The sequence below is a fragment of the Callorhinchus milii genome, unplaced genomic scaffold, assembly GCF_018977255.1.
Source record: "Callorhinchus milii isolate IMCB2004 unplaced genomic scaffold, IMCB_Cmil_1.0 Scaffold25, whole genome shotgun sequence".
In the NCBI taxonomy this organism is placed as follows: Eukaryota; Metazoa; Chordata; class Chondrichthyes; order Chimaeriformes; family Callorhinchidae; genus Callorhinchus; species Callorhinchus milii.
Genome location: NW_024704766.1, coordinates 2,523,136 through 2,550,216, shown reverse-complemented (window position 1 = coordinate 2,550,216; position 27,081 = coordinate 2,523,136). Strand labels below are relative to the sequence as shown.

General features: G+C 41.8%; 2 protein-coding genes across 3 annotated transcripts in view; one reads left to right on the top strand and one right to left on the bottom strand.

Moving 5' to 3' along the window:
* Window positions 1–6,711, top strand: part of igsf9bb (immunoglobulin superfamily, member 9Bb) — a 132,522-nt gene extending 125,811 nt beyond the window's left edge. Inside the window, exons 20-21 of the mRNA XM_042343825.1 lie at window positions 2,176–2,358; window positions 5,468–6,711. Of these exons, the coding sequence (XP_042199759.1) occupies window positions 2,176–2,358; window positions 5,468–5,691 (407 nt within the window). The 3' untranslated portion in view covers window positions 5,692–6,711. The remainder of the gene's footprint in view (window positions 1–2,175; window positions 2,359–5,467) is intronic.
* A 14,130-nt stretch (window positions 6,712–20,841) lies between these two features.
* On the bottom strand, window positions 20,842–26,852 carry LOC103180301 (RNA-binding protein 7). Of its 2 annotated transcripts, XM_042343949.1 has the most exons (6): window positions 26,692–26,852; window positions 24,817–24,979; window positions 24,456–24,537; window positions 24,013–24,071; window positions 23,498–23,567; window positions 20,842–22,915 (listed from the first exon to the last, which is right to left on the bottom strand). In XM_042343949.1, the coding sequence occupies exons 1-6, from the start codon at window positions 26,782–26,784 to the stop codon at window positions 22,912–22,914; spliced, it is 471 nt and encodes a 156-aa protein (XP_042199883.1). In that variant the 5' UTR covers window positions 26,785–26,852; the 3' UTR covers window positions 20,842–22,911. The 2 variants fall into 2 exon arrangements, with proteins under 2 accessions (XP_042199883.1, XP_042199882.1); XM_042343948.1 differs by lacking the exon at window positions 24,013–24,071.
* Between the last annotated feature and the right edge of the window lie 229 nt (window positions 26,853–27,081).

Genomic DNA, 27,081 nt, shown 5'->3' with positions numbered 1-27,081 from the left:
TTGAAAGTCCACTGGATTCTCTTTAAAACAAGTTTTAATAAAACTGTTCTAAAGTAAACACATCTATCTCATCCCGCAATTATTATAGGTGTGCATTAGAACTCATAACCATTCATTTTATTCAACACATCTCTCTCTGATGGCATTCTCCTGAAGCTTATACAGCATATCATTCTGAAAAATAATCAGGTATTATATACTCACCAGAGTATTAGGTTTAAAATCACTTCCAGTCATGTTTCCACTTACAATGCATTAACGCTTGTTGTCCCTAGAAAGAACTTAGGTTTTTTTTCTCGTGATTGACGGGTATGCTATTATACTTGTTCTTTTCGAGTTGATTTAATATCCATGAAGAAAATGTGTTCCAAAGCAACATGAAAGAAACCTGGCTGGTTCTCGTGTTGACTGCTGAGATTGTCTCGGTGCTGAATATTACAGGCTAGGACAATGCCTCCCTCAAATATTACTAATAATTAATATAAAATGTGTTCTCACAGCACTAATTCGGCATCGAAGAGTTGGTGTAACTTTGATTTCAAGCACAGGATCTAAACAGTATTCACCTGATGTTTCTAGCACAAGCAGCTTCCTACCAAAAAGTCAATAGCGACCCTATTATCTCAACAAAATCATCATTTTAAGACTTGTGAGACAGTGTAATGGTATCATGACTTTTTGGTCACCCTGTATTTAAGGGCCACCTCCCTCTGATTAACAACCATGTTGTCATAAATTTGGTTCCCCTCCATTGATTTATACTTGCCATAATAATAATAATAATAATTATCCCATCCGTGTGTTTTGTGATTCTCAGTTTAGCTGAGCTATCTTATAATCATTGCTTTCCGCACGTGTTACACACCCAACTCACCAAAGAAACTTACTAACAAATGCAAAGATATAAAGTAATAACCCCACTTTCAGCCGAAGCGACTGATGCGCGGGATACACAATCGTCACGAAAGAGGGGAAACCTCGTTATAGTGAACCTTTCTGGGTCCGTTAGCTCTTGTGGAAAAATGGCCGACTTCCCAGTCGTCAGATCGTTGTTCCATCACTTCCTGCGCGCTGCGGGCAGCGCTCGGGAAGTGATGTCAGTGCTGACCTGACGGGCATTTTGTCGTGAATGGAATCCCATCGCGTCGACAACCGTTGCCCGAATCCCACATTCAGAAATACCTTCAGGCTCGGAACACCGCGAGAGATTCCGCAAACCGGCAGGAATAGGGATAAAGCTAATTAATGATCCGCTCGCTTATTTATTTATCTATGTATTTAATTATTTGTAACCCCTCTGAAGGCGGGAAGTGACAGGGTCCATTAAAATACCACCGAGTGCTATTAAGGTACACGCATAACCAGCTGTGCCCCACCATTCTACTGTTGGAAGGAAACGATAGAATAACAAATAATTATCTAATTTTCGGAAAAAAAAGAGAACGCACAGCAAGGCTGGGCTCCACCGCACTGTGCCACAGAACGATAAGTATGGGGTTTGCCTCGACACACAGTCCCCTATGTCTTTGTCCCCAATTTGATCTGTGCATTTATGGGCAGAGTTCTGAGCGGAAACCAGGTACTTTCCCCTCGGGAAGGAATTAAAGCCAGAAAGAGTCCTCTCACCTTTCTCACACTTCCCAATAGCGTGGCCCCGAAAAAATTTGGAATCAGGCCCCTTTTTTTTGGCCAAGGAAAATCTTTGGCACAGCGAGAGGGAGGAATAGAATAAGAGTCTGAATGGTGGTTGTTCTTAATAAGGAATTCAAGTCACCCGAACGAGGGAGGGCCCCAGAAATATGTCAAGTCGAGCCATAGTAACTCTGCACAACACGTCTTTTGTGGAGCAAAGTTCCCGCAGATCCAAACGAATTGCACCAGTTATTCCTTATTAAGGAATCCCGTTAAAAACACCAGGAGTGAGACCTCAGTATACCTTCATAATACTGTCCCAGTCTGATAATGTGTCTGCCTTGCATCTCGCCAGATCATTTGGAACGGTCTGTTTCATCGACTGGTTCATTTGATCCAGCCGACCCCAATCACAGTGACATTTTGTTTCCTCTCCATTGTGTTATCCATTTAACATAACTGTTCCAGACATAAATGTTGCATCTGTTTTGCCTTAACGATCAATGGATGGATGGTAAACTATTGAAAATACTTTTTAATCAGACACAGAGCGACTGTTAAAGCCGAATTTTTTTTCCCCCATTTTGTTTCGCTTGATCCCCAGGAAGCCTTCAGATACACATGGTGCTGCTGCTGTACCTGAGAGTTTCGAAGCACTGAGGTACCAGCGCGTGCGGAAGTCCAAGGAAGCAGTACAAATCACTTTAAAGGCACGGCGGAAAAACAGTGAGTGACATCCCGGGTGCGGAAGGGCTGGATATTGGAAACCACTTTGAAGAAGATCATAAATGAGTAAAGAGGCTTAACTAGAGGGCGCCTTCTTCCTAAACAAATTCAGATTGGATTTACATGCATTTAGAGCAAGGAACTTCAGAGCAGGTTTAAAAACGTTCCAGGGCACTGCTGATAAGCGCGCAGCCCAGTCTGGCTCATCGGCAGGACCTGGAAGGGCAGACCAGTCATTGGGGGCAGGGAGTCATTCCTCTCAGCTCCTGTTAACTCCTCCAAGCCAAAGCCTTAATGAGTAGGGTGGTCCTAGCTGGACGAGCTGCGGGAAAGCTTGCCAGACAGCAACATCGATGGCAAACCGTGCGGTTTGAGTGGGTTAGACTCCAGCGGTTCCTCCCAACGCCCACTCTCTCTGTAAACGTTTCGACTTTGATCGTTTTGTCGGGAAATCATTGGGGGAATTGATTTGAATTTCAGCATTAAAATACAAGAAGCAAAAGGCGATTCCACTGGAAAGAAATTCTCACGTGGTAACTCGCAGGGCACACGCGGTGGGTTATCTCTACTGCTTTTAAGAGAATCACAATTCGTCCGATTGTTGAACTGAGTTTGGAATTTGAAGCCGTTTATTTTCTGTATTTCTTGAAAGAAATCGTACAGGAGAAGAGAATTGATGACTGTATTTATCAATTTGCCAAATTCTGGACACTCTAAAATGCTACAATATTGGGATTTGAGTGGTAAACACAAATGAATACAACAAAAACGGTTCCTTTTTTGGGACAAAATAAAGCAGGTTATCAATCAGCGGAGCAGGATATATGCGATGCTGATATCAAACTGATGATAACACTTATCGAGCTCCGCTTCAGCACCTCTACAACAACAACAAAATTACACTTGTAAAGTGCCTTTCACGTCGGGAGGACGTCCCAAGGCGCTAGAACTCTAGAAGCAAAATCTGCGATTAATTTAGATTTTGTGATCCAACAAACGGTATTTTGTTTCACTGACCTCATCGCTGCTCCCCGTCTCCACACTGCTTTTAGCATTTCATTCAATCGACTCATTTCAGATAATATCTTCCTTTCCTGAACGAGGAAAATAAAGTGATATTTGAGTCTGTTTTTCCGCCAGTTGTAGTTTCGATTTTCTCCTAATTTCCCCCCAAAAGAAAATAACATGTGCTGGGCGCATCTCCAAGGGCAACAGCTGTGGTACAGCTCTGGCCATTCTGCATGTTAGTCCAGCAGATGGCTTGACTCTTGAGTGCAATCATAGTTATTAATAATAATAATAATCCTTGCATTTGATATAGTGCCTTAGCATGTCTTTTAGACTGTTTGTGGGACGTTGCTGTGCGTAATTGGCTGCAATTTTGCTGCCCACAAGATATACAGTCAATTAACATTACAGTATAACTTGGGAAGCGCTTTGAGACGTCTCCCAAGATGTGATAAGGCGCTGTCGCAAATGCAAGGATTATTATTGTTGTTATTGTTATGAACTGAGTTATTGGAATCGCTTCGAAGTGATTGTTTTCGGCACTCAGCTTTCAGTGAACGCGAATAAAACGAGAGGAATGTTATACTTGTAGAGTGTAGTTATCGTTCCTGCAGTTTTGTATCAGTCAACATGATTCCGATGCTTCAGGGAATTGTATTACAACATTGCCCACTCATCAGCTTCCTGTACAATATATAAATAAATATTGCTACCATTCCTAGTCCTTTACAACCAGTGGCTATATTAATCACTCCCACCGTAAAGAGCGTTCAACATTGCGCTTCAAATATCTGCCCACATGGCATTTTTGGGGCTGAAATTGCGCAATTATTATGGAATAATGCAGTTTGTACCCTGCACTGATATCCACTGAAAATGAGCTGGGGATTGCACAAACTCATTTTATTCAAAACCTCCTAATAGCCATCACTTGGGGCTCAAATAAAAAATAAGTTTGAAAGGAAATCGCCAAACAAGCTGCGAGAGACAGAGAGAGAGAGAGATTCGCTGGCACATTCTACAAGGTGACCAAAAAGTCGTGATATCTACCCTATTATTATCTAAAATATATATAATACATATATATGTATCATTTCTTTGAGACTTTATTAGACATTGTGATGGTATCACGACTTTTGGGTCACCCTGTACGTTAACAACAGCATGACAGCCATGGCATGATTTCTGTGCAAATAAAGGTTGGATGATTAATTGCACAATTCGTGTTTTGCAGCCCAAGGTCACATCGCGCGTAAGCACCAAGTTGTACTACGGGCCTTTGGCGATGCGACCGAGGTCTAGAAAATAAGGTATTGAGCAATAATCTCTAGATAGTTTCATCCAGGCATTTTTGCTTATATCGGCTTTGCTGTTACTTCCATCTTCTCCAAACGCTGTGGTCATTTGTAATATAAGAGTTGCTCGTTTGAAAATTGGGCTCAGGCTTCTGATCAGAACACAGAGATTCAGATAATCAGAACTGGAGAGAAATTAAGCTTTACCAGCCCATCACAACGTGGTCTTCTGGTCTGTGGGATACAGACTTAATTCACCAAAACCTTGAGTCAGTATCTTGCAAATTGAGATTCCAGCTCAATCTGGGGTTGGCAGGTGCATTGGCTTCAGACCCAACTATTCTTTTGCAACAGAGGCAGCCAATCCAATTCACACCAATCTTAACTCATCAACTGACCTGGTGGCCCATATTTAGCAATGACGTGTTAATTATCACTTGTGAAGTGAGCAAATTCCAAGTTGCGATTTTCACCCCTTCTTTGGTAAGTTTCAGAGTTCCTGAAAGATTACTCCAAACACATCAGTCCTCGTCACCTAATAACCTTGAATCCTTTTAATTTTCAGGGACTTATCCAGTTTCTGTTTGAAATCCTTTATATTGCTTCAGTGCGTTGGGAAAGAAGTCTCCTTAGAAACATTATTTACTCTCAGAGAAACCATGGCAACTGTCCCTTGGCGCACTACAGTTGACAGCTTCTAGCCTGAGAGTTGGAATGCTGATGTGATTAAGGGCCCTGACTGCGTTATTCAGTGATAACTAAAATTTTGTTAGCATCTAACGGAATTCTTTTGTGTTTTTGGTTAGGTTTTTCAACCTCCCAGGTCCAGCAGCCCCATGAATCTCAGGTTCTCCAGTCCCAAGACATTGTCTACCTCCAGAAGAAGAAGAGACACTCCCTCCAGGACTCTCGTGCTTGCTTCTCTGCCCTGAAAGAAGAGTTTCACAAGTACAGACACCAGCTTGAGGATGAGAAGACCATTCTGGTTCGGGCGGATTATGACGAACAGGAGCAGGCAACCTTGTTATAGTACTAGCTAATAGTCTAACTATCTCCTTGTAATTTTTCTCCGTCCAGAGTAATCAGGTCCAGGTCCCTGTGGTAGAAGTTAGCCTTGTTGGTCTCAGTGGTAATAAACAGCCGTGCTAGCTACTTGCTCCTCAAAAAAGTATCAACACAGTATTATTATATACAGTATCCCGTAAAAGGTCTATCTAAAGGGTGGCAATATTTTGTCTTGTCAGCCTAACTGATTTAGTTTTAAGTGCTTATACAATTTGGTGTGAAGGTGCAGATTATTTTGTAATTATTTGATGTCATTCATTTGAAATTACATCCAATGGAGGGGGAATGAGGTGATTTGTCAGCCTGTCAACAGAACCAGAGCCCTTCCCTCCGGGAATCATTTCATGTAATGCCATTCTGCCAAAAGCCGTTCAACAAATGGTGGTCATATCCTGTGGAATGATACATGTGTTTGATAGATCCCGATACTTTGTGATGTCAAGTTACTCGATTTCCAATTTTATTGGGGCCACTTAATACGGTGCCACATCAGAAGCTTCACCTTCTTGTCTTTGTGCAGCAAAACCGACCGAACAGTGAAGTGCAATGTCTTCATGCGTGGTAAGACTTGAGTTGAAACTTTAATTATCAAAAGTACTTGGACTCGCTGTGGTTCACGGATATTTTCCATCTAACCTTTTACCACTCGCCTTTCGTTTTTACTGTTAAAAAAAATCTTCATATTGCATTAAATGTTCGAAGAAAAAGCCACAGCAGACCTTTTGTTAGATTCCGTTGTGTCCCAAATCGATTCGAAACCGTTTCCGATTGAGGACGATATGATTTTTGAACTATATGATATGCTTTCGCTCTGTACGTCATGGTATGGAGGCTGTGTGACATTTCTGAGTGGGATAAACCCCATTCGGAAAAAGTGTGCAACAAAATATTTTCAACTCACCCACGTAATTAACAAGGTTTTGAGCTGAGGTTCACAACAAGTGCAGCGGTTGTCGAGTGTCCGGGTGAATGCAATACGCCGGTGAAGAGGTTATCGGATGACACTATTCAAGGTAGAGATAACAGTGCAATTTGATTTCTTTCTGTCCCAAGACCTACACCAAACGGTCACTATGGGTTGCCATGTTGCTGTGTTTTGTGATGTTTCGATACAGTGAGGTGCTATGAAAATTCCAGTTCTTTCTTTCCTGTGAAAAAAATAAAACAACATTTATTATCTTTGTCGGTGTGTAGGGGAAGTTTTAAATTCGCTTTCATGGGATAGCGAGTCGGGCTTATTTACTCGTCGCACTTGTTAATCAAACCACCAGACTTTGTTTGTAACCTAAGTTGCTTTGTTTTTTTTTAAAAAAAAATATTCTCTGTGTGGTTCCAGAACCTGTGCACATCAATCCAGTACCTCAGCAGGTTGTTACCCACATTGGGATCTGGGTTGTACCACTGTGATAGAAAATGCCTGCATTGATTTTAACATGGTAAACCCATGACCTGCATCAGTGCACTTTTTGGAGACTGAAGCTGGCATTCACTATCACGGTGTCGACCAATAAACCAGTTTAAGAATGGTAGTGCTGGCGGCCGATGACTGAAATGAAATGTGTTAGGTTCCTTGCCTTGCAGTCGAGGTTATGTCAATGGTCAGGATCTGCATGTGTGTGGGAATCCCGCCCCTCTTTTTCTCTCTCTCTTCCCCTGGCTCGTTGTCAGACTCGGCCACGTCAAGCGCTCCGGGACTCTACCCTGAGTCTACCCTACCCTGTGAAAGGCGCTGTGTAAATTCAAGGCAAGTTGTCGTTGAACCAAAATCGCTTCGCTCGATCCAAAGACGCGTTGAATTTTGGCTCTCGATGACCGGCTCGAGTTGGGCACGTGTGCGCCCTTCGTGCGGTGATGATGGGATTCGAACCATGAGTTCTGAAAAGTGCTAACCGCAAAATTTACGTCGCTGGAGTAACATTTCATTTATAAATCTGTCCTTTAATGAAGTGACACCCGGAAAAAGAAATTACTGAAATAAATGAAACAAATCAAATTTAGCACCTTTTTAGATAATATATGTTTTTATATGTTTACAATACGTTTGCGAGGAAGGAGGGGGAAGAGGATGAAAGAGGCTAACATTAATGTCTGGTATTGGCCAGAATTAATTTGTAACCCCTACAGTCAGCACTTAGTTTGAGTGTTATGTGAAACGCGTTAATACACGTGACTCTTTTCGCTTTGACAAGCATATATTTAGGATCGCTGCAGGCAGCAGCATCCTGTCCCTGTTCCGGCTATCGTCTTTAAGGTTTGTTCGGGGGCACTGCAGCACCATCAAGATGCAAACTTCATTCCACCCAGAATTAGAGCTGCCTCTTAATCACAAACAACTGTCCTCTCCCAGCAGACGGGCTGTTAAATACACAAGATGGAAGCTGTGCGTGGGTGTGTGTGAGTTCTAGTATAGTAAAAACATCACTGCAACAGAGTGTGTGTGTGTGTTAAAAAAAAAATGTAATTCCAACAGATTACGTTAGATGATGCGATTTATAAAAATCCACTGGAGGAAATATTTGCCGATAAAAGGGAATTGCCGCTTGGAATCATGACAATTTATTCTGCGAAATATCAGTGTGGATAAATTGTCGTTCTGTGAAAGACTGCGGTGCGTGAGATGTTTGTGGTCTAAGCGCTCTGGGACACTACCCCATGTGAAGGGCCCTATATAAACGCAAGTTGTTGTTGCTGTGGTTTCACGGCTTGTCATCGCCAGCTTCTAAAACTCAGACAGGATGTTCTATATCTGAATCAGATGCAGAGAGACAAATACCTGTAGTGATTGATGTCCTTGGGCGAAGACTCCCACACATCCCATGAATCACACTGTTATTGCGCTGTATCTGTGGAGAAAAATGACTTAGATTGAATTGTTCAGAGTTGAACATCAGTGTGGGTGGTACGAATAGGTTTCTTGTCAGTGAATGGTGATTCCCTGAGTTATCCGAAACATTTCATAGTGACCTTAATTTTTTTTAAAAAAATTTTGCCTGAAAGGAATGGTGAATAAGCATCATATCATTTCACCGGATGACCAATTATATTGTCAAAAACAAGTGCAAAACATACACTTAAATAATAATTTTGCTGATTTGTATTTAATCGCCTCTCTATAAAAACAGTCATTTTTGAAAGTATTTTTTTTTTGGAGTTTAAAATATGAGTGTAATTTGTGATACGAGACAAATGAAATGAGAGCAGTTTTCGCCTGTTCCCAAAAATGTGGGTTAGATCATTTTTTTTCCCCCTCTTTATAGCAAAAAAAAACCCCTTATGCACTGAAACCATTCATTTTTTTTACAGGTGCTTTATTACTGATGCATGACACTTGTGTACAGTGAATAAATGTATAGGATGATGAAAGTGAATTTTGCCTGGAACAAAAATGTAGAAAGGAGTCGATTGTAGGATGTAGTGTTTAGCAGAAAGCAGAACGAATCTGCCACATGGTAAAGCTTCGGGGTGTAATTTTTTAATACGGGGAGGATTTCTTCAAGGTAATCGACCTTAAATTGGAGGTGGTCATTGAAATCGAGATGTTCTCTAATTCTAAGGATAGCGAGCGGTGTGATACCTTAAAATAGTGAACACGAGTGTGCGAAAAGTCCCAACAATCTGGTGCCGAATAGGATGCAATACAAAGTTAAATCTGTGGGTAGCGCCTTTCGCGTCGGGAGGATGTCCCAAGGCGCCGGCCAGTCAGGGATTTGAACCCGAGCTGGTGGGGTGTTGGGATAAGGTAGGGTGGAGGGCAGGGAGGGTAAATGTGGGTTTGAGTCACAGACGCAGCTACAGTACAGCCGCATTTTAACACGTCAGAAATGTGTTTGTAGCACTGAGATGAGTGGGACATGGACCCCTGGGCTTGTGTGTAGTCGGGTGACGTGCTTCCCATGCTTAAAAAATAACCGAGTTTGATTCCTGCGCCTTATGCTGACACGTGAAGTGGTGAACCCAAGGTTTAGCCATACACTATAACATGGCTGACTTCTGGGGCATCAGATGCTGCTGACATTACTCTCTGTTGCACTTACACAGCGGGCAAGAAGTGGCAGCGAGCGACCCCGAGACTTGAATCTCGGCCAGTGTTTTAGCGTGTGAGCACAGGGAAGTGAGCCAGGATTAACCCAGCTATTGTGACTTCTTTGTAAGGAAGATTGGGATTTGTGGGCCCTCCAACTAATGCCTACGAACAACACTGTACAAACTGGAAGCAATTTTATCAATTAATCTAAAGATGCAGTACTTACTGAAATGGAGCATTTTGAAGCGCAATAGAAAACACAAGGATTACCTGCTTTCCCCACGTTCCACAATCGATCCAACTTGTATTACTCCACATGACTCCATCGTTACATACCTCCAGACCTGTTTGTTACATGTCATACTTGTGACCTGGTAGAATGGTATCCTTATGATAGGAAAAGAGTACGTGGGATCAAATAGAAACATAGAAAAATTGAAATAGTAGTAGGCATTTCAGTCCCTCAAGATATTCTATCATTCTGTAAGATCATGGCTGATCTGTACCTCAAATCCAATTACCCGCCCTTACCCCATATCCCTTCATGCCCTGACCTGACTGAGGTGGATAGACTGACATCTATCCACCTCAGTCTTGAAACTGAGAGATCTTTGAAGTGAGAGGTCAGGCCAATCCAGTCTTGGGTGAATGGATCCAGCATCCACTGCCTTTTGAGGGAGAGAGTTCCAGATTTCCACTACCCTTTGGGTGAAAAACTGCCTCCTGATTTCACTCCTAAATGGCCTAACTCTAATTTTAAGATTATGCCCCCTTGTTCTGGATTCGCTCACCAGAGGAAGTAGCTTATCTGTATCTCGGCTGACCAATTAATCCCTATCCAGTGGGTTCCTGGAAAATCCATGTTTGTACATATTGGATTAGGTTGAGCTATGATGCTCCCCTTCCTCAACCCGGGTGAGGTACTGGGTGAGCACCTGGTGAATCAAAACCCAGCAAGATGTCGTCTTGCCCGAAAGCCAGAGAAAGTAAAGATGTTCCCAGTTGTATGAAGCACGGCTAAAGAAAAGTAAATTTATTCTCAGAACAGCAACAAAGATTAAGGGGAGATAGGATATGAGGTCATAAAAATAATGAACAAAATTGATAAAGTTGATGGTCTTTTGCAATACTTGGGTAGGAGAACGAGGTTATAAAGCTCTGTGATTGGAAACTGAAAGAAGGCGCAATTTCTTCTGCCTCGGTTGCCAATGGGTGGGAAATGCTGCCACCTGGTGCGACAGAATGGGCTAAATTCTGATTGAAGAGAGGATGAGGGTAACGTGAACTCGAGGTAAGAAAAAAAAAGATTTAAAAAAATAATCAACCGGAAAATTAATCATACAATTAATCTTGCTCAGTTTCTTGCACGGTTCTGGAGATTGGTCTCTCAATTGATCCAAACAGAAGAAACGCTGTTTCAATACTCCAGAGATGTCCTCCATGCCAATGTATAATGAATTGTACCATTGTGCAATGCTTATCAGGAGATGAGCACATCTGCGACCCCTGAGACTTTGTTATTGACGTGCAAAAGGCAGCCATTCAAATCCTCACCACTCGAGCAGAACAAACCCGACTTCCTGAACATTTTGGCCGTACAAGTCCTTCCTGTTCATGGTCGACAGAGGATTTCTGGTCAGAGTTTGGATAGTAACATCTATCGTTGCAGCCCCTGAAGTGGAAAAACCCTGGAAAGGAAACAACATGGTCAAAGCCAAGCTGTTGTTCTTTATCACTGTTTCCAAAGCTGATGTATCTTTGGGCTCTCACGTACGTCTGGTCAAACTGTTCAGTGAACTGACTGATTCTTTCCACGTCTTTCCCTGGACTTTGGACCGAGGCAGTCAAGTAAATGTTGAGAGCAACTGTTACTTTGAGGTCTATGGCAACACTACAGAGTAAGGCAGTAGATCAGACAGCCCCCTTCGAAGCCTGAAGCCTGTGCTGTTTCGAACAGCTGTATTGATAGTGTCTAAATCGCGCTCAAGATGATGTAATTTTCTACGTAATTAAAATTCTCCACAAACAGATGGAAATGTAAAGCTGTAGCTCCGCAAAACCCATGTTAAACAGCCCACAGAAAATCAGCCTGTAAATTTGCACTCGTTTCTTAATGCACTCCCCAGATGATGTGACGCATTTAAATTCACAATTGCTTTGTAGTGCAGAGATTTCCACCCCTCGGTGCCTATAAATGTCATGATGTTTCATTGCACTCCACAAAATTATTACTGTCGATGTAATAACTGTATTTGTGAGCAAACGAGACAGTCAGTTTGGCAATGGCGCTTGCTACAAATAACCATAAATTGAATAACCAATTTATCTGAAGGATTAATGGCCAGGATAGTGGAAGGAACTCCCTTCTCTTCAACATCCGCTGTACAGTCAGATGGTTTAACATCCGAGACAATGCTCTCCACAAGTCATTCAATAATGGGAATCATTCTCGATGCTCTCCTCTGTTCTGCCTCCAGGACGTACTTATGTCATGATGACTAGAGCTGTACTCTGGTTGTTATTATCTTGACTATGACCTCTGGTTTGAACTAACTGATTCGGCAATGCAGCCTGCCTTCAATCAGCTCACACCCCACTCCACTACCCGCCTCATTCACTCGGCTGGCACGAGTATTCTGTACGTCCCTCATTCCCTCCACTCCACCTTTAACGGCCTCACTTTCAGCCGCTGTGCCCCGAATCTCTGGAACTCCTTGCCTCAATGCCTCCATCTTGCCCCCACCTTTGCCCGTCTTCAAATCGCGCCTGAAGTCTCTCTTTGACCGTGCCTTCGGTCACCTCCCCATCTCTTTCCAGCTCGGCATCGAACCACGGTGCTGGCAAGGTGCTCCGAGATGCTACTTACGTGAAGGGCGGGACTCGAAAAAGGGGAGAGAGGGGGCAAGGCGGAGGGATTGAGGGTGGAGAGTGTTCCAGAGTTGGAAGGGTGAGTTTGTCCACTCCCTATTGAAATAAATAGTATTTCAAGTTCCTGGTGGAGTGAGAGTAGATGTGCGAAAAGGAAACAAATTTACAGCCAATGCACTTCTTAAACTGAAGTTTTCTTTCACTTCTGTAATGCTGCATTGATTTACAACGGCTAAAACCGCGAGGGTTACCCATTTTGGAGTTTTTTAAAAAAAAAATATTATCTTCCTGTTGCCTGGTGTCCTGTTTTGCCAAAAATATAAAGTTATAATTAATTTATTATGCGCCCCGAGACGCCAGCCGGCGCGAAGGGCGCTATGTAAGTTGCATGTTGTCGTTGTAGTTGTTTGGTTTTTCTGTTTGTTGCTAAAATTTATACTGTATCTTGATCCTTTCTGAAGATTGAAGCACGGTGGCTAAAACGTAGTACCGGAAATCAGACTCAATCGTTTTTATCAGCCGCCCCACTTCCCCCCCCACTGCGCATCTGTCCCATTTCCGTAGCCTTAGCACTAACAGAACATTTCTACGCTCAAAACATGGTGCTACATTTCAAAGCAAAGGCAGGTGACTTGTGTAACATTGGACGGTGATCTTACTGACTGGAGAGCTGGTTAAACTGTGGAGGAATCATACCCAGGTCACATCCCAACCTCTGTAAGTCCAGTCAATTTCAAGACTGGAAACCTTGACAATATTATTCCTTCCCGGAGCTGTTAAGGCCAATTCTAACCCCCGATAGTCACCTCAACTGAAATTAGTAAGCGATGGGTGAACCTGGGACCTTCGTTGGGTTCTGTGGCTCATACTTCACCACACATTCATTAGGTGTACAAAAATAACTTGTGTCCTGGCTGCTCTGGTAAAATAGGTAGTCTTCCAAATATGGAATTCTAATCATAAATTCCTGTTAACAATGTTAAATGTAAGATTGAGGTAGTAATCATTTCAGAAGTGTGACTTCAATCCCCTTAACAGTCGTTTGTGTGTCTGTTAAACAGTACCGAACATTTTCCTTAACATTATGATGAGTCACAAAGGAGTTTTTTTTTATATAAAGAAAATATCATCTTTGTGGGCCATTATAATTTTCTATGGAAGTGCAATACCGATTACTCAGAGAATGTTCACACTCTGCTGACCTCTTTCGATCAAACTATCATCGTAAAAAGCTTGGGTTGCAGCAGAATCCAGTAAAGTCGAAATGTATAAATATGAAAGAGAGCTTTGAGGTTAGAGAAGGAAAGTGGGACTCGATGGGAAGCTCTTTCAGAGAAGGGCACGGATATGATGGACCAAATGACCTGCTGTGTGATAGAAAACTCTATAAATCAATAGTATGTAGTGGTGCAGCCTTCTCCTGTTGTTCTGAGCACATCCTTACGGAGGTCGATTTGAATTCTCTAAAAATGCTTGCAAAGGGAAAACCACCAATACGTCTGCGTCTCTCAAACAGTACAAAAGCGGTCATCGAATCAAAGTTATGACATTCTGCTCCGAGGCAGTGTTGATGAGGACTGGAGAATTTCAGAAATAAAAATGCCGTCTAGCACATCCATTTATGTTTTGATTCTTGAACAAATAAAATTCCACTGCGGAAAACTAAGATTAAGATGCAAGTCCCTCCCGATGTTCGGTCTCCCCGCGGTTTTGAAGGAAAAAAAAAAGCACGCGGAGACAAGACAGAATCGTAGCTAATGTAAGATTTAAAATAAAACTAAACGTAAAGGGATCCTCATGGTGCACGCGAGTATTGTAACTGCTTGAAATGTTTCTATAGAGTCTGTTTCGAAAGAGTGTAATAAAGATAGTAGTCGATCATTTCTGCAGTAAAGGTGCATTTTTGTTTAAAAGCTGCCACGTGTAATTAGTAATTATCAATGTAAGTGTTTTTGATACGCAGCCTGCATAGACCAGAAAAGTGTGTGCTCTCTTTTTAATATTGATGTGGACATAATTTTAATATGAATGATATTCAGTTTCAGAATCGGTCTCATTTGAGAAATACATTTGATTTGTTCAGAACCAGCAGTTGAGGAGTTAAGGAGTTTTTTTTTTAACTGGTTCATATTGATCCATAGAGAGATATTATTTGACTAAGTAACACTGTATGAACAGTATATTGACCATATTTTGTGGAAATTAAATACTTCCCGTTCTGCTCCACTGTAGTGTGGGCCAATGGTTGCCTTCACTGCGGCTTATCGCAACAGACCCACTTTCAACCTTAAAATAGGTTCTCAAAAAATCCTCAGTTGTCATCGACGATGATAAATTTGAATGGAAATATATAATATAAAAGATATTCAATCTACAGTGAAAGTCTCTTGACATTTTGTCAAAGTGTGTTGCAGTTTATTGCATTGCAATGACAGGCCTCCACTTGCACATTTCAGTATAATGGCTGCGGTGTGCAAATGTTTTCCTGAAAAATATGGTCCGTACACTTTAACAGCATTTTTTTAAATAAACGCTTCACTCAGAATATCACTGCTTTGTAAATTACAACAGCAAACTTTTCTAGAGATAATTGTAAAGCACAGTTTTACAGAGGCATTAACCCTCTTAATGCTAATGCTTTTATCCGGCAATCGGTAAACAATATCATTGCTGTATTTATCGAAACCGATCACAAAATTAAATTCTTTGGGGGAATTTAATTGGTTCATTCTAATAATATTACGTGGAAATAATTTTATAGTCTGCCGTCTGGTTTATACAAATAAAATATGTGATGCATAAATGTATTTTTAAGGCAGGAGTGACTATCCATGGCATCTACTGCATATGTTAACTGAACTGTAAAGAGATGATGATAACAGTGTCATTTCTATCTGGTTTCTCTAACGTTAGCAGTGCACATGTATGTAACGTTTCAAATCTGGCCATGTCCTGGCAACCGGAGGGTTTTAATTGAATTATCTTCAGGTATATTACTGTTGTGTTGATTTTTTTTCATAAAAACGCAAACTGTTTGTGTGTATGTTTGAAAACAAAATGGTGCTGTACCAAAGCCTTATCTGTAGAATATTTACTGCTGTATGCCTAATTGAGCTCTGGATTTCCCCACCTGCCTGCCACCAACCAACCAGACTTAAAACCCTTTGGGAATTATGCAGTGGACTGCCTGCCCAGACCGGGCGCGGAGGGTACAATACAAAATGATATTTTTATAGCGCCTTTCACGTCGGGAGGACGTCCCAAGGTGCTGGGACGCAAGCGATGCTGAATGACTGCAGAACTGACTGACCGTTGATAAAATTAGTGAAATTATCTGACTGATTCTGGGAATACTGCAGAAATGTGTTTGAGGAAATCGCTGGATATGTAAGAGTAGAATATGCAGTTATGTTTTATGTCGTGCCTTTCGCATCGTCCAGAGGGCATCTCAAGGTGTTGGACACCTAAGCCGGGGGTGGTGGTAGGGAGGGGGCAGTGTGAAGAAGGTAGCTGAGCAGAGGGAGTAACTGTGTTTGTAGAGTGCAGAGGTAGCGTGAGGCCAAACCGTACAGTGATTTAAAGGTTAGGACGAGAGTTTATAGTTTATAAGTTTACACCAATGCAAACTTCCTAAAGTAACTATAAAGAAAGACAGAATAAGTGGATTACTTTAGTCGGAAATATTTTGATGTATTCTCCAGAGGAATTGCAAAATTCAGACACTCACAAAAGCAGAGAAATTAGAGGGGGGGAAAAAAAGCAGATTGTATGTGCCAGATCGCCAACAAGGAGGAGCGTGTGACGAGACAGGAGAATTTAGGGATTCAAATGACATCAAACCCAAGAAATTCAAGAACATGATTTTAGTGGTTTATCCGCGTCACTGCAACATGATTTTAATATCCATATCAATCAGATGAGGCCTTAAACCGAGGTCCTGTCTGCCTGTTTGGGTGAATGTTAAAGATCCCATGGCACGCTTCGAAATGAGAAGGGTTAGGGTTAAATTCCTCCCTCCCTGACATTGCAGTGTGCAACTGGCGGCTGCATTTACCCACAAATACAGTCACTGTACAGTATATTCTGTGACTCACTTTGGGACATCCTCCCGATGTGGGACATCCTCCCGATGTGAAAGGTGTGGTACCCAATGTAGGGGTTATTATTATTATTATAATATATGGTATAGCCTTGAAAGTCAGCGGCACATATTTGTGACGGTGAAATAACAGTGTGTATGTGTGCAAATATACATCAGAACGTAAACCCACATCCTGCACGAGTTCTAAATAAGACATTGAATTAATAGCTTCTGATAGTTCAGGTTCAGACTGTCAGTGGCAGGCGGTAAGGCAGTCCAGCTGATGTTGATTTCTAATCCTGTTATTTATTGTGATCATAAGGACAGAGCTGTCCAGCTTCTGTATTTCCAACTCTGCTCCCATCATCGATTCAAATAAACCTGCTGCATGTTCATAAAGAAATATGTGCGCTCAGCTAAGGACACGTGATAATCTGTGCATCAAAATAATAGAGAACGTTTAACTAAACGTAGTTTGGGAATTGCTATATGGACATTTTCAGCTGCTTAATAATTCCCATGCAACATTATTCTGCTTCCAAAATGTTTTGTATTTTGATATAATAAACCTTTACAAACAAAAACCCCTTTTGTGTGTGATTGTCCCTTTCGTGATCATATTTTTAACGCCTCCCGCGAATAAATAAATATATTGTTTCCACTGTGGCAATGACCCCAACCTTACTATACAAAGAGGGCACAAGTGTAGACTAACATTCACGAACATCCGAGATCTCAAAGCTGTAAAGTCAACCTCACTGTCGTTGCAACAACTGTTTAAAGCCGGTCAGAAACAGCCCAACTGAACATTCCCACGAACAATTGCAATCCTTGTGAATAAATTGGTGTTTCAGAAAGTGAAGGAAAATCGGTGGCATTTCATAACGCATTCAATATGATAACGATCACATTGAAGTGAATTATGAAGCACCAGCAAAAAAATTTCTCGGAAATAGGGATCTTAGGAGTTAATAATAATAATAATAATTCTTGCATTTGATGTAGTGCCTTATCATTTATCAGTGCATTTAACACATTTTTGATTAACATTTTGATTGCAATAAGAGTCCTTAAACTCTGGTCCTCAGTGCATCACTAGACCTACAAATTGCTTTGAGATGTCTCAAGGACATGATAAGATGCTGTATTACTATTATTGTCCTATTATAAGCTGTTGATATATCTTACCGTGTGTGCGGTGACTATGAACCTGATCAAAAAAAAATGGAAGGAGCCCTAAACTACACAATACAATTTATATTTATACAGACTTTCACATTCCCAGGAGGACATCTCAAAAGGTGTGGTTTTGATACTCTGAAGCACAACGATAGGTTTTCTGAACGTGTCAGGTATCCAACTAACCCAAAACATGTTTTATTCCCTAAAATAAATATCCCATTTCCTGAACATTTCCTAAGGCAGTGGGAAGAGTGATCTCTATTGTTCCATTATTGTCTCTCATAACAACTCGACCAATTTTTTTTTACTGGTTCAGTTTGTAACTGCGTAACACGCCAAGAGTGATTAGGGGGAACCAATTATACCATCCTAACTTTCTCAAACTAATACAATAGAACTCTGGAAGAGTTGAGAATCATTTTCTTACTCGGCAATTACGCCTCAACCTTATGGTTTTTTTTTCTGTTCAATGAGATTGATCGTTTTCTAAGATTATTTTCACAATGTGATTCAACCCCAAATCTAATACAAGAGTAATTGGGATATTTCCACTTCTCACTTTCCAGTTTTAATGATGCCTGGAAGATGAATTAGTACCAATTTGAACTGTTGACTCAGGTCCACTGGGAACCAAATGAACATCGCCTGAAGTAATAATTACATTGTGCCTTAACAGCTGTCAGAGAAACCCATCAACCCTTAACTGTAATATGAGCTATATTTCAATACAGGCCCCATAAGCTCTACAATAATTCCTTCAAAAACCATATCCATTTACCCACAATATTACACCCAAATCAATATACTGCAATGAGCATTTTTCTGTTTTCAGAGACCCAAAATATTTGATAACTTTTTAAGATGATTGCCCCATTTTCTAATATGATTATGAATAATAATAATTCAAGTGTTTATACACAAGAATGCCGGTAAACTGAAAAGAAAATGTAATACTTCAAAGGATTAATTATCCTGTTAATGGCTTTATTCCATACTTTTGTCTATTCACTGAAGAGATGCAACTGTAATGGGAAGCATTATGCATTCAGTGTGCAGAGAGCCTGAATTGGGATTAGGGCTATCAAGGTGGTGCAGTCATTCCAAGGTCTTAGCATAAAACTAATCAACTCTATTAATATTCAGAGTGCATAGTGCTGGAATGCAGTGACTTTGGGAATGGTGTCAGCTCGCAGTAAATTTTCAAACTGAACCCTGATAAAATTGCTTTCTGTTCTCCGTTAAATGTTTTTCCTCTGTTGCTTTCATGTAGAGCTCACTTGAAATTATCTAAGGATTATGAAAGCGTAAATCTATTTTATTGATAAATATTTAATCAGGATATAACAGGAGAGTCAAATGCGCTGTTGTATATTGAGCTGATTTATTTATCAACATCTAACAGTGTGTTAGTCTATCGATATAGTACTCCCAAACAACAACCCAGATCATGTTTGCTGTCATAAAACGACTATTATACGTACCGTTATTTAATAGCACATTTTATATTTTAATTTCTCAAGATTAGCACCTGGACTAATCCAAAATTAAACCATCTTTTATCTTAACAAATTGTGAGCGGCCCGGCTACTGATTTAACCTTTCATGCCTATCCTGACCTTCCTACGTCTAATTATACTGTAACCAGACCACCCACCCACCCAGGCAGATGCTGATGCACCGGATGCAAGTTTATTAGCAGAGGGGAAACTTCATCAGCACCAAGTGACAAGCCATACTCCCCCTATTGCTATCCAATCCCAGAGATAAACAAGCACCTATCTGTTTGTGTCCTGAGCGCTCCCCCCCACCCCCCCAGCCTTTCATACATACTTTGGTCTCAGAAAGGGCTCCCTCACCCTCTCTGAAACCGTTAATATTTTCCTTGCAGGTGATTAATCAGCTGTGGGGTTTCAGCATTTCTGTTTGGTGCGAAGCAAAGCAATGCTTCAAAGAAAATGCAATTATATTGATTGTGTAGAGCCTTCACAAACTAAATTTCCATTTGGTGCAGTATTGAATTCGAAAGCCCATCAACATCACCCCCTAGCGACTGTTCGTGTGTATGCAGATCAAGCTTATTCTAAAACCAAGTGGAACAGCTTGTGAACAATCACAGATGAATAGTGGGCACTTGGTCCAAGATTGTAAACCACTAAAATGCCCTGCTCACCAGTCTCCTTAGCTCCACCATCCATAGAATCCACTTAACCGAAAACTCTGCTGTACTGGCTCCTTGTCACCAAACGGATTAATTTCAAGATCTTCGCACTCATTTTCAAATCCTTCATACCCTGGCACCTCCCCAATCTGCTAACTTCCCAACCTACCACCCGTTGCCTCCGTTTGACTGGCTCCAGCCTCCTGCTTGTCCCTCATGTCTTCCGTTCCACTATTGACCCTTTCAGCCACTACTCCCCAAAACTCTGGCTCATTCTCCCTCACTCCCTCCACCTTGCCCCATTCCTTAGGTCACGCCTGAAGAGCTTACTCTCTGACCATACCTCTGCCTTCCTCACGCCCGCCCTCTTGGGCTCTGCTCCGCCACTGTCGATCTCACTGGGAGGTTACCAGGTCTTGTTGTGAAGTGAATTGTACCTCAATTGAAGGAAAACAAGCTTCCATCAAAACACATTAAGTCATTGAATTTAGCAGCAATACTAATTATTTTCTCCCTCCCACCTCCCTATTGGAAGGAAATGACCGATCACATACTTGCAGTGGGATGGATTTCAGTTCTCAAGACATGAAATAATATCTCTCTCACCCAGTGTTCTACTTTATTTACACCTGTAATACAAATTTCAACTTGAATATACATGTGCATAGAACTAGAATGGTGATTCAGGCGCTCTGGGATGCTACGCTGAGTGGTGGGCGCTATATGAATGCAAGTTGTTGTTACCGGTGATTATAAAGTATCTGGAAGAAAGCAAGATGCACACACAATGAAGAGTCAAGAATTGTTTTGTGTTTTTTTTACTTTGAAACACTGCCGACTTTAAAGTGTAAAGAAACAGAACGTAAGTACATTACTGAAAGTGACAATTTCTCATTTGCTGCAGCCTGTACAATCCTTAACAACTTTTCAAACCTATTTCAAATTCCATAGGAGTGGGGGAAAGAAATGCAGAATAAATTCCACCACTAGATAGCACAGAAGAGTAAAATCTATTAACAAGACGATAGATTTTACAGGCATATTCTTACTCAGCTACAATATGCAAAAGCTGTGTCAAAGTCTTAAAATCATGTAATATTCCGTAATCAGATTTTCCTACAAAATTGTACGAAATTTTATAAAAAGGCTTCAATATTAACAACGTTCATGAACATTACACCAAGCTGTACAACTAAAACAAACCAAATTTAGATCGAGGTACAGTATCATTTTAAAGTTCCACATTATTTTTTTCTTCTGATTAGTCAAGACACTGCAGTTAACATTTTTCTTTTGCTCAACAATACTGCATTGGGAAAAGTTTTTTTTTTAAAAAAAACACATTAAAAAAAGTAAAAAGTTTTGGAGTCCTGGAATGGTTAACAACATATTTGTAAAATTGGAAAAATGGTGAAAATGTATTTATAAACACATGTTTCTAACACATAAGTCAAATCGTTAATGAGTCCTTCAATTATCATGCATAGAGGTAGCTGCAGAGTGTATATCACTTGTCAAAAATCTTAGGAATGTATTTTTAATCAACTCTAAAACCAATGCAATGAAATCTCCAGTTGACATGAGGGTTACACAACACTGAGCAAAATATTTTATACTCTTAGTAAAGGTTTACCTTCTCCCTTATCCCTTAAAAAGCGATTTACTTGACGTTCCACAAATTTTAATATTGGTAATGGTGTAATGGAGACAAAATACTAGGCAACTCCCACACATTCATACTCCTGGTATTAAATGCAATTGTAAATTACGGGAGCTCACGTTTACTTTCTGAATACTAGTACGTGCCAGAAAGAAACGAGTGGCAAGCCTCAGTCAACGAGCATTAAACTAACCTAACAGGATCACTCACTTTGCTGAGATCAGGCTGGACATTGCCACTTGGCAATCTGCCACCCAATCACATCACACTCCATCCTTGTAAAGCTACGAAAGCAACTCATTGGATTCATAACTCAATCATTCCTGCTACACTTCTCCAGATCTTGACAGTGGTCGATCGTTTACTCACTAAACCATTAATTAAAAATAACATCCTTAGTCAGATTCATTTATTATACCACCGTACAATTATTCTGATATGAAGAATATGCCACCTTTCAGCAATTGTACACTTAACATTGTCAAAAAGCTCTTTTCATTTCTCTTTTATTGCTGTTAATATCATTTCCCTCAGCACACAACTTTAGGGGTTTGTAAAGCACCAACAAAAAAAAGTTCTGGAAGAATTTAGTTCAAACTCACGCCAACCTTGGTCGTAAGGCTGTTAAGATATTAAAGATATTCTTCTGGCTAGGCATACTAAAATAAAACACTAAATACTTTAGAATTAGAATAAACTGGAAGTGGAACGCAAATTGGTGATTCTATTCAGTGGATCCCATTTCCATTTAATTCTCATTTCACCAAACCACAAATTTAAATACAGACGGGGATTCAATTATACTATCAACTGGGTTTGCAACTTTTTAATGCCAGTTTGCTCGTCGTCTTTCACTACTAGAATGCTCCCTCCTGGGATCATATTCCCAAGTTTTGTTGTGGCGATATTCTGACTCACGGTTGCCCCTATAGCGTTGATCTGAACTAGATTCCTGGAAGCCCTCTTGCGTGTAATAACTGTTGTCCTGCTGATACGGCAGTGGCTGGGTTTTATGCCTGTGCATTTCCAAATTCCACTGGGTTTGAGTTGTAACAAATCTCGACGGTGCAGGAATGGTATAATTTGGCAATCCTGCTGGCTGGTTGGAGGCCGCTCTATTTGGCTGTTGCTGTGGTAATCGCACAGTTAGGTTTGCCTGCAGCCCTCCCAGCTGGTAACTGGATATTCCTCTTGATTGTTGTCGAAAGTTGTTCATCTGAAAGTTTACATAAAAACACTATTTTTTTCCCTAAAAAGTAGGGGAATGTTTTTCCCCAGACATACCTGAATTTGTAGCTATAGCTTATTTTAAAAGCACAACCACTATGATAGCAAATACTTAACAGGATGCTCCACTTAGCTCATACATGATAGCATTCACACCGATTAAGATTGACTGCACACCTTTCAAACAATAATCCCAAGTTTGTTAAAAAAACTCAACACATTTCAAAGAACACCTGCCTTTTCCTCAGCCATCTGCTTGGCTGTGGAATGAAGCATGAACAATATTTTCTCTTAAGTTACTGCATTGATACAAAAATCACAACATCTCCCCTCCAACTTTGCCTCTCAATTTCTGTAATCGGCTATTATTTATTTTTGGTTGAGTGGATTGATAACCACCATTAATCATAATTGTTCAATATAAAATGTAATAAGTAATCAGGTAAGATTGTACCTCTCACATATTTAACACATTGCAAAATCTAAGTTTAAAAACAAAATCAGATTTAGGGCCAACAAAATTAAGAGTGGACAAAAATAAAACATTTCCATAGTAGGTGATCCAACTTACAATTGCCTGTCTTTGAAGACTATCAGGTGAGGAAAATGATCTCTGAATTGTATGAGCCTTATCCATCCCCCTGTTAAGAAAAATGATCAAGACATTTCAAGATTTTACTGAAAATAAATTTGAATGTTAGGACATTTTTTATAACAATTAGTGTTTTTTCTTCGCTTCATCGCACTGAGGTATCGTTCCACGAGCCCTACCCATCAACATTATCGCGCCTTACAGTAAGTATTGTCAAATACTGAGTAGGAGATGTCAACAACTGGGAAATTAAATGGAATTTTACAGAGACAATGTTGAAGATTTAAAAACAGCGTCTAGCTTACCAGTCTCAACAAATGACTAACATGAAGCGAGGATCCACAGTCGCATATGATAAATGTAAGAATGTGATAAAAGGGCTGCGAGCAAAGGAGAGAAATGACAGCAGGGGCAAACTACCCCTCCGGGCCCCCATATGATGGTTGAATAGGAGCATGGGGCGGGTTAATGATCCAATGGTAGCGCATACTCACTGTAAGTACTTGAACTGACCGCACCAAAACCACAACTTTTAACGGACTGTGGCCGCAACCTTTGGAGCAAAAGCATCATAACTTTCTTACAGCCTTACACATGTGTAAATACATAAATAAATACAGCCAGGATATTGACAGCAAGATACCTTAAGTGGTAGTAACAGGATAAACCAGAGTCCAGTTATCGGGAGTATTGATTCATTCCAAAATTTGCATTGCGCCTTTCAGGTCGGGAGGACGTCCCAAGGCACTGGACAGTCAGGGATTTGGATCCGAGAATCCAAACCAAACTGAGATTCCATACATCCCATCTACATATGAAATCGCAGAGACCAGATTGTTGGACTGGAATGCGCACTCTCTCCCTGAAGGGTCCCAACTGCTTACCTAAATTCTTACAATTAAGGGAAATATTTGAAGAGTTACAAAAATGCTTTTACCGGTTATTATTGAACTGATTGGAGTATGAACCAACATTGGAATTTGGAGCCTGGTTTCCTTCCCGGGAATCATGAACACTCCCTGGAAAAAAGGGGCAATTCGTGAAGTGAACAGAAATTACAACTTCCTATAAAGTGTGCCCGTAAGGGAACTATTCTTGAAACTAAGATGAGAATTTGACAATTACACAATGAAATTTCAAACATTTTGTAACATATTGCTTTTTTAATGGAGCCTCATTGCATCCAAATATCTCAGAGCTTTAAAGTAATAAATTAAGCGTAGGCATTTATCTTATGGGACCATTTTGCTCAGAGCAAAGTCCTACGGGGTAACCTCAACGTAGAACCTAATCCTTACCCGATCGGAATTGGATGTTGAGAGCTCTGCCAAACAGTGGTATTCCATTTAACAGGTCCTTTCCATAATGGACAGACTCCTCGTGTTTGTAATTCACAAATGCAAACTGCTTTGTTTTCCCCTCCTTGTCTTTTGGGATTTTTACAGTAATGAGGGGACCAGCCTGTGAACAGCAAGTGAACATTTTGAATCCAACTCAAAACAAATACCGAGACACAAATTTAAGATAACTACAGCAACAATTAAACAGGAAGACAGAAAAAAATATTTTACAGAGGCTGTTTGGAACTTGTTTGCACCAATTGTTGACGAGGCAAAGTTCATAAATTATTTTAAAGGGAAATTAGATAAATCCTTGAAAAGGAGGAATATAAAAGCGTGGAATGTGGGATTAGATTAGGCAACTCATGGATAAAAACACAAGCACTGACAAGAGGGGGTAAATGATCTGCTGTAACATTTATTCAAACCGTTTCCTCTTTATTCACTGGTTTGAGACGTCTCTAAGACTTGATAAAGCTCTGTATCAAATGCAAGGATTATTATACGGCAAATAAATAAAGTGAGGGCACAAACAAAGTGACTGACTAATACTTTTTTTGAAGGATCCCAGGATAATAAAGCGATCCGCCAATCGATCATAACCGGGTTCCTACTTACTGCTAAGGAAACGGAGGCGTGTGGAGTAAGGGAACTCGCCTAACGTTTCGCCCGGCCCCGGGACTCAAACCCGGGTCCTCTCGCTTGCGGAATTATTATCCACGGCGGTTTGCGGGGCACACCGCCATCGCTGTGCGCAATTGGCTGCCGCGTTTCGCACACAAAACACACAGTCACTGCGCTTCACGCGATGTTGGCGCTGTGTCAAGCGCGGGGGCGATGAGTGAAAAGTGTCTGGTGGGCTTTTGGGGCTACAAACAAAGCTATTTCGAGCCTCGTGGGCGCCTCGGGTCGTCCTCCCGACGTGAAAGGCGCTATGCAAATGCGATCTTGTTGTCGGTCGTCTTCGAGCGCGAGTGCGTGAGAGAGCGAGAGTGAGAGAGGAGGAGAAGGGAAGGGAGAGCAACGGGAGGGAGTTACAGTCCAGTCACCGCTTTCGCAAGAGACGGTTTAGATTGACAACTTGACCGGTTTCCAGTTCTTCTTCTTCGTCGTCGTCGTCGTTTATTTAATATAAAAGTTAAACGACCCCCGAAGCGACGGGCGAAATAAAACGTCCCCAAGGTTCATTTTGAAGGCGGCTCGGCCTCCCCTCACCGCCCCCCACACCACCCCATCCTCATCCTTCCCCCCCCCCCACCCCTCACTCCTTCCCTCCCCTTCACCCCTCTTTTCTCCTCCCCCCCCTTAGCCCCCCCACCCTTCACCCCTTCCTCCCCCTCAACCCTCCCATTCACCCCCTCTTTCTCCCCATCACCCCTCTCTCTCTCCCTCCTCCCCCTTCACTTCCTCCTTCGCCCCCTCTCCCCCTTCACTTCCTCCTTCACCCACTCTCCCTCCTCCCCCTTCACTCCCTCTCCCCTTCACCCCCTCTCCTCCTCCCCCTTCACCCCTCTCCCCTTCACCCCTCTCCCTCCCTCCCCTTCACCCCTCTCCCCTTCACCCCTCTCCCTCCCTCCCCCTTCACCCCCTCCCTCCCCTTCACTCCCTCCCCCTTCACTTCCTCCTTCACCCACTCTCCTCCTCCCCTTCACCCCCTCTCCCCTTCACCCCTCTCCTCCTCCCCTTCACCCCTCTCCCTCCTCCCCCTTCACTTCCTCCTTCACCCACTCTCCCTCCTCCCCTTCACCCCCTCTCCCCTTCACTCCCTCCCTCCCCCTTCACTCCCTCTCTCCCCTTCACTCCCTCTCTCCCTCTCCACCCCCTCTCCCTCACCTGCAGAAACAACTCGTACAGAATCTCCTCGGTGACTCTCACGTCGAGGTTGCCGACGAACAGGGTTTTATCGGCGTCGTTCGAGATGCCCATGATGGCGGCCTCGGCCTCCCGCCCCCCCCACCACTAACGGCTCCCCAGCCTCGCTCTGGCTCTGCCCCGCCCCCCTCCCGGGCGCCTTTGCGTGCGTGCGTGCTGTGCGTGGGTGCGTCACAATCGGACGACGTCAGAGCGCCGGCCGCGGCGTCCGACTTACGCACACTGACGTGTCAAGAAAAGTTACGGAATGACATCAGTCCCTGAGCACGTGATGGTGTTCCTCTTGACTCAGATCATAACCGTTCAGCATTAAAAGTAATAATAATAATTAATAATAATAATAATAATCCT

Coding starts and splice junctions, on each gene's coding strand:
- LOC103180301 (XM_042343948.1), bottom strand. CDS start 26,784: ATGGGCATCTCGAACGACGCCGATAAAACCCTGTTCGTCGGCAACCTC. Junction 24,538..24,816: donor CAACATCCAATTCCGATCGG/GTAAGGATTAGG, acceptor CCTTTTTTCCAG/GGAGTGTTCATGATTCCCGG. Junction 23,568..24,455: donor AATCAGTTCAATAATAACCG/GTAAAAGCATTT, acceptor TTTTCTTAACAG/GGGGATGGATAAGGCTCATA.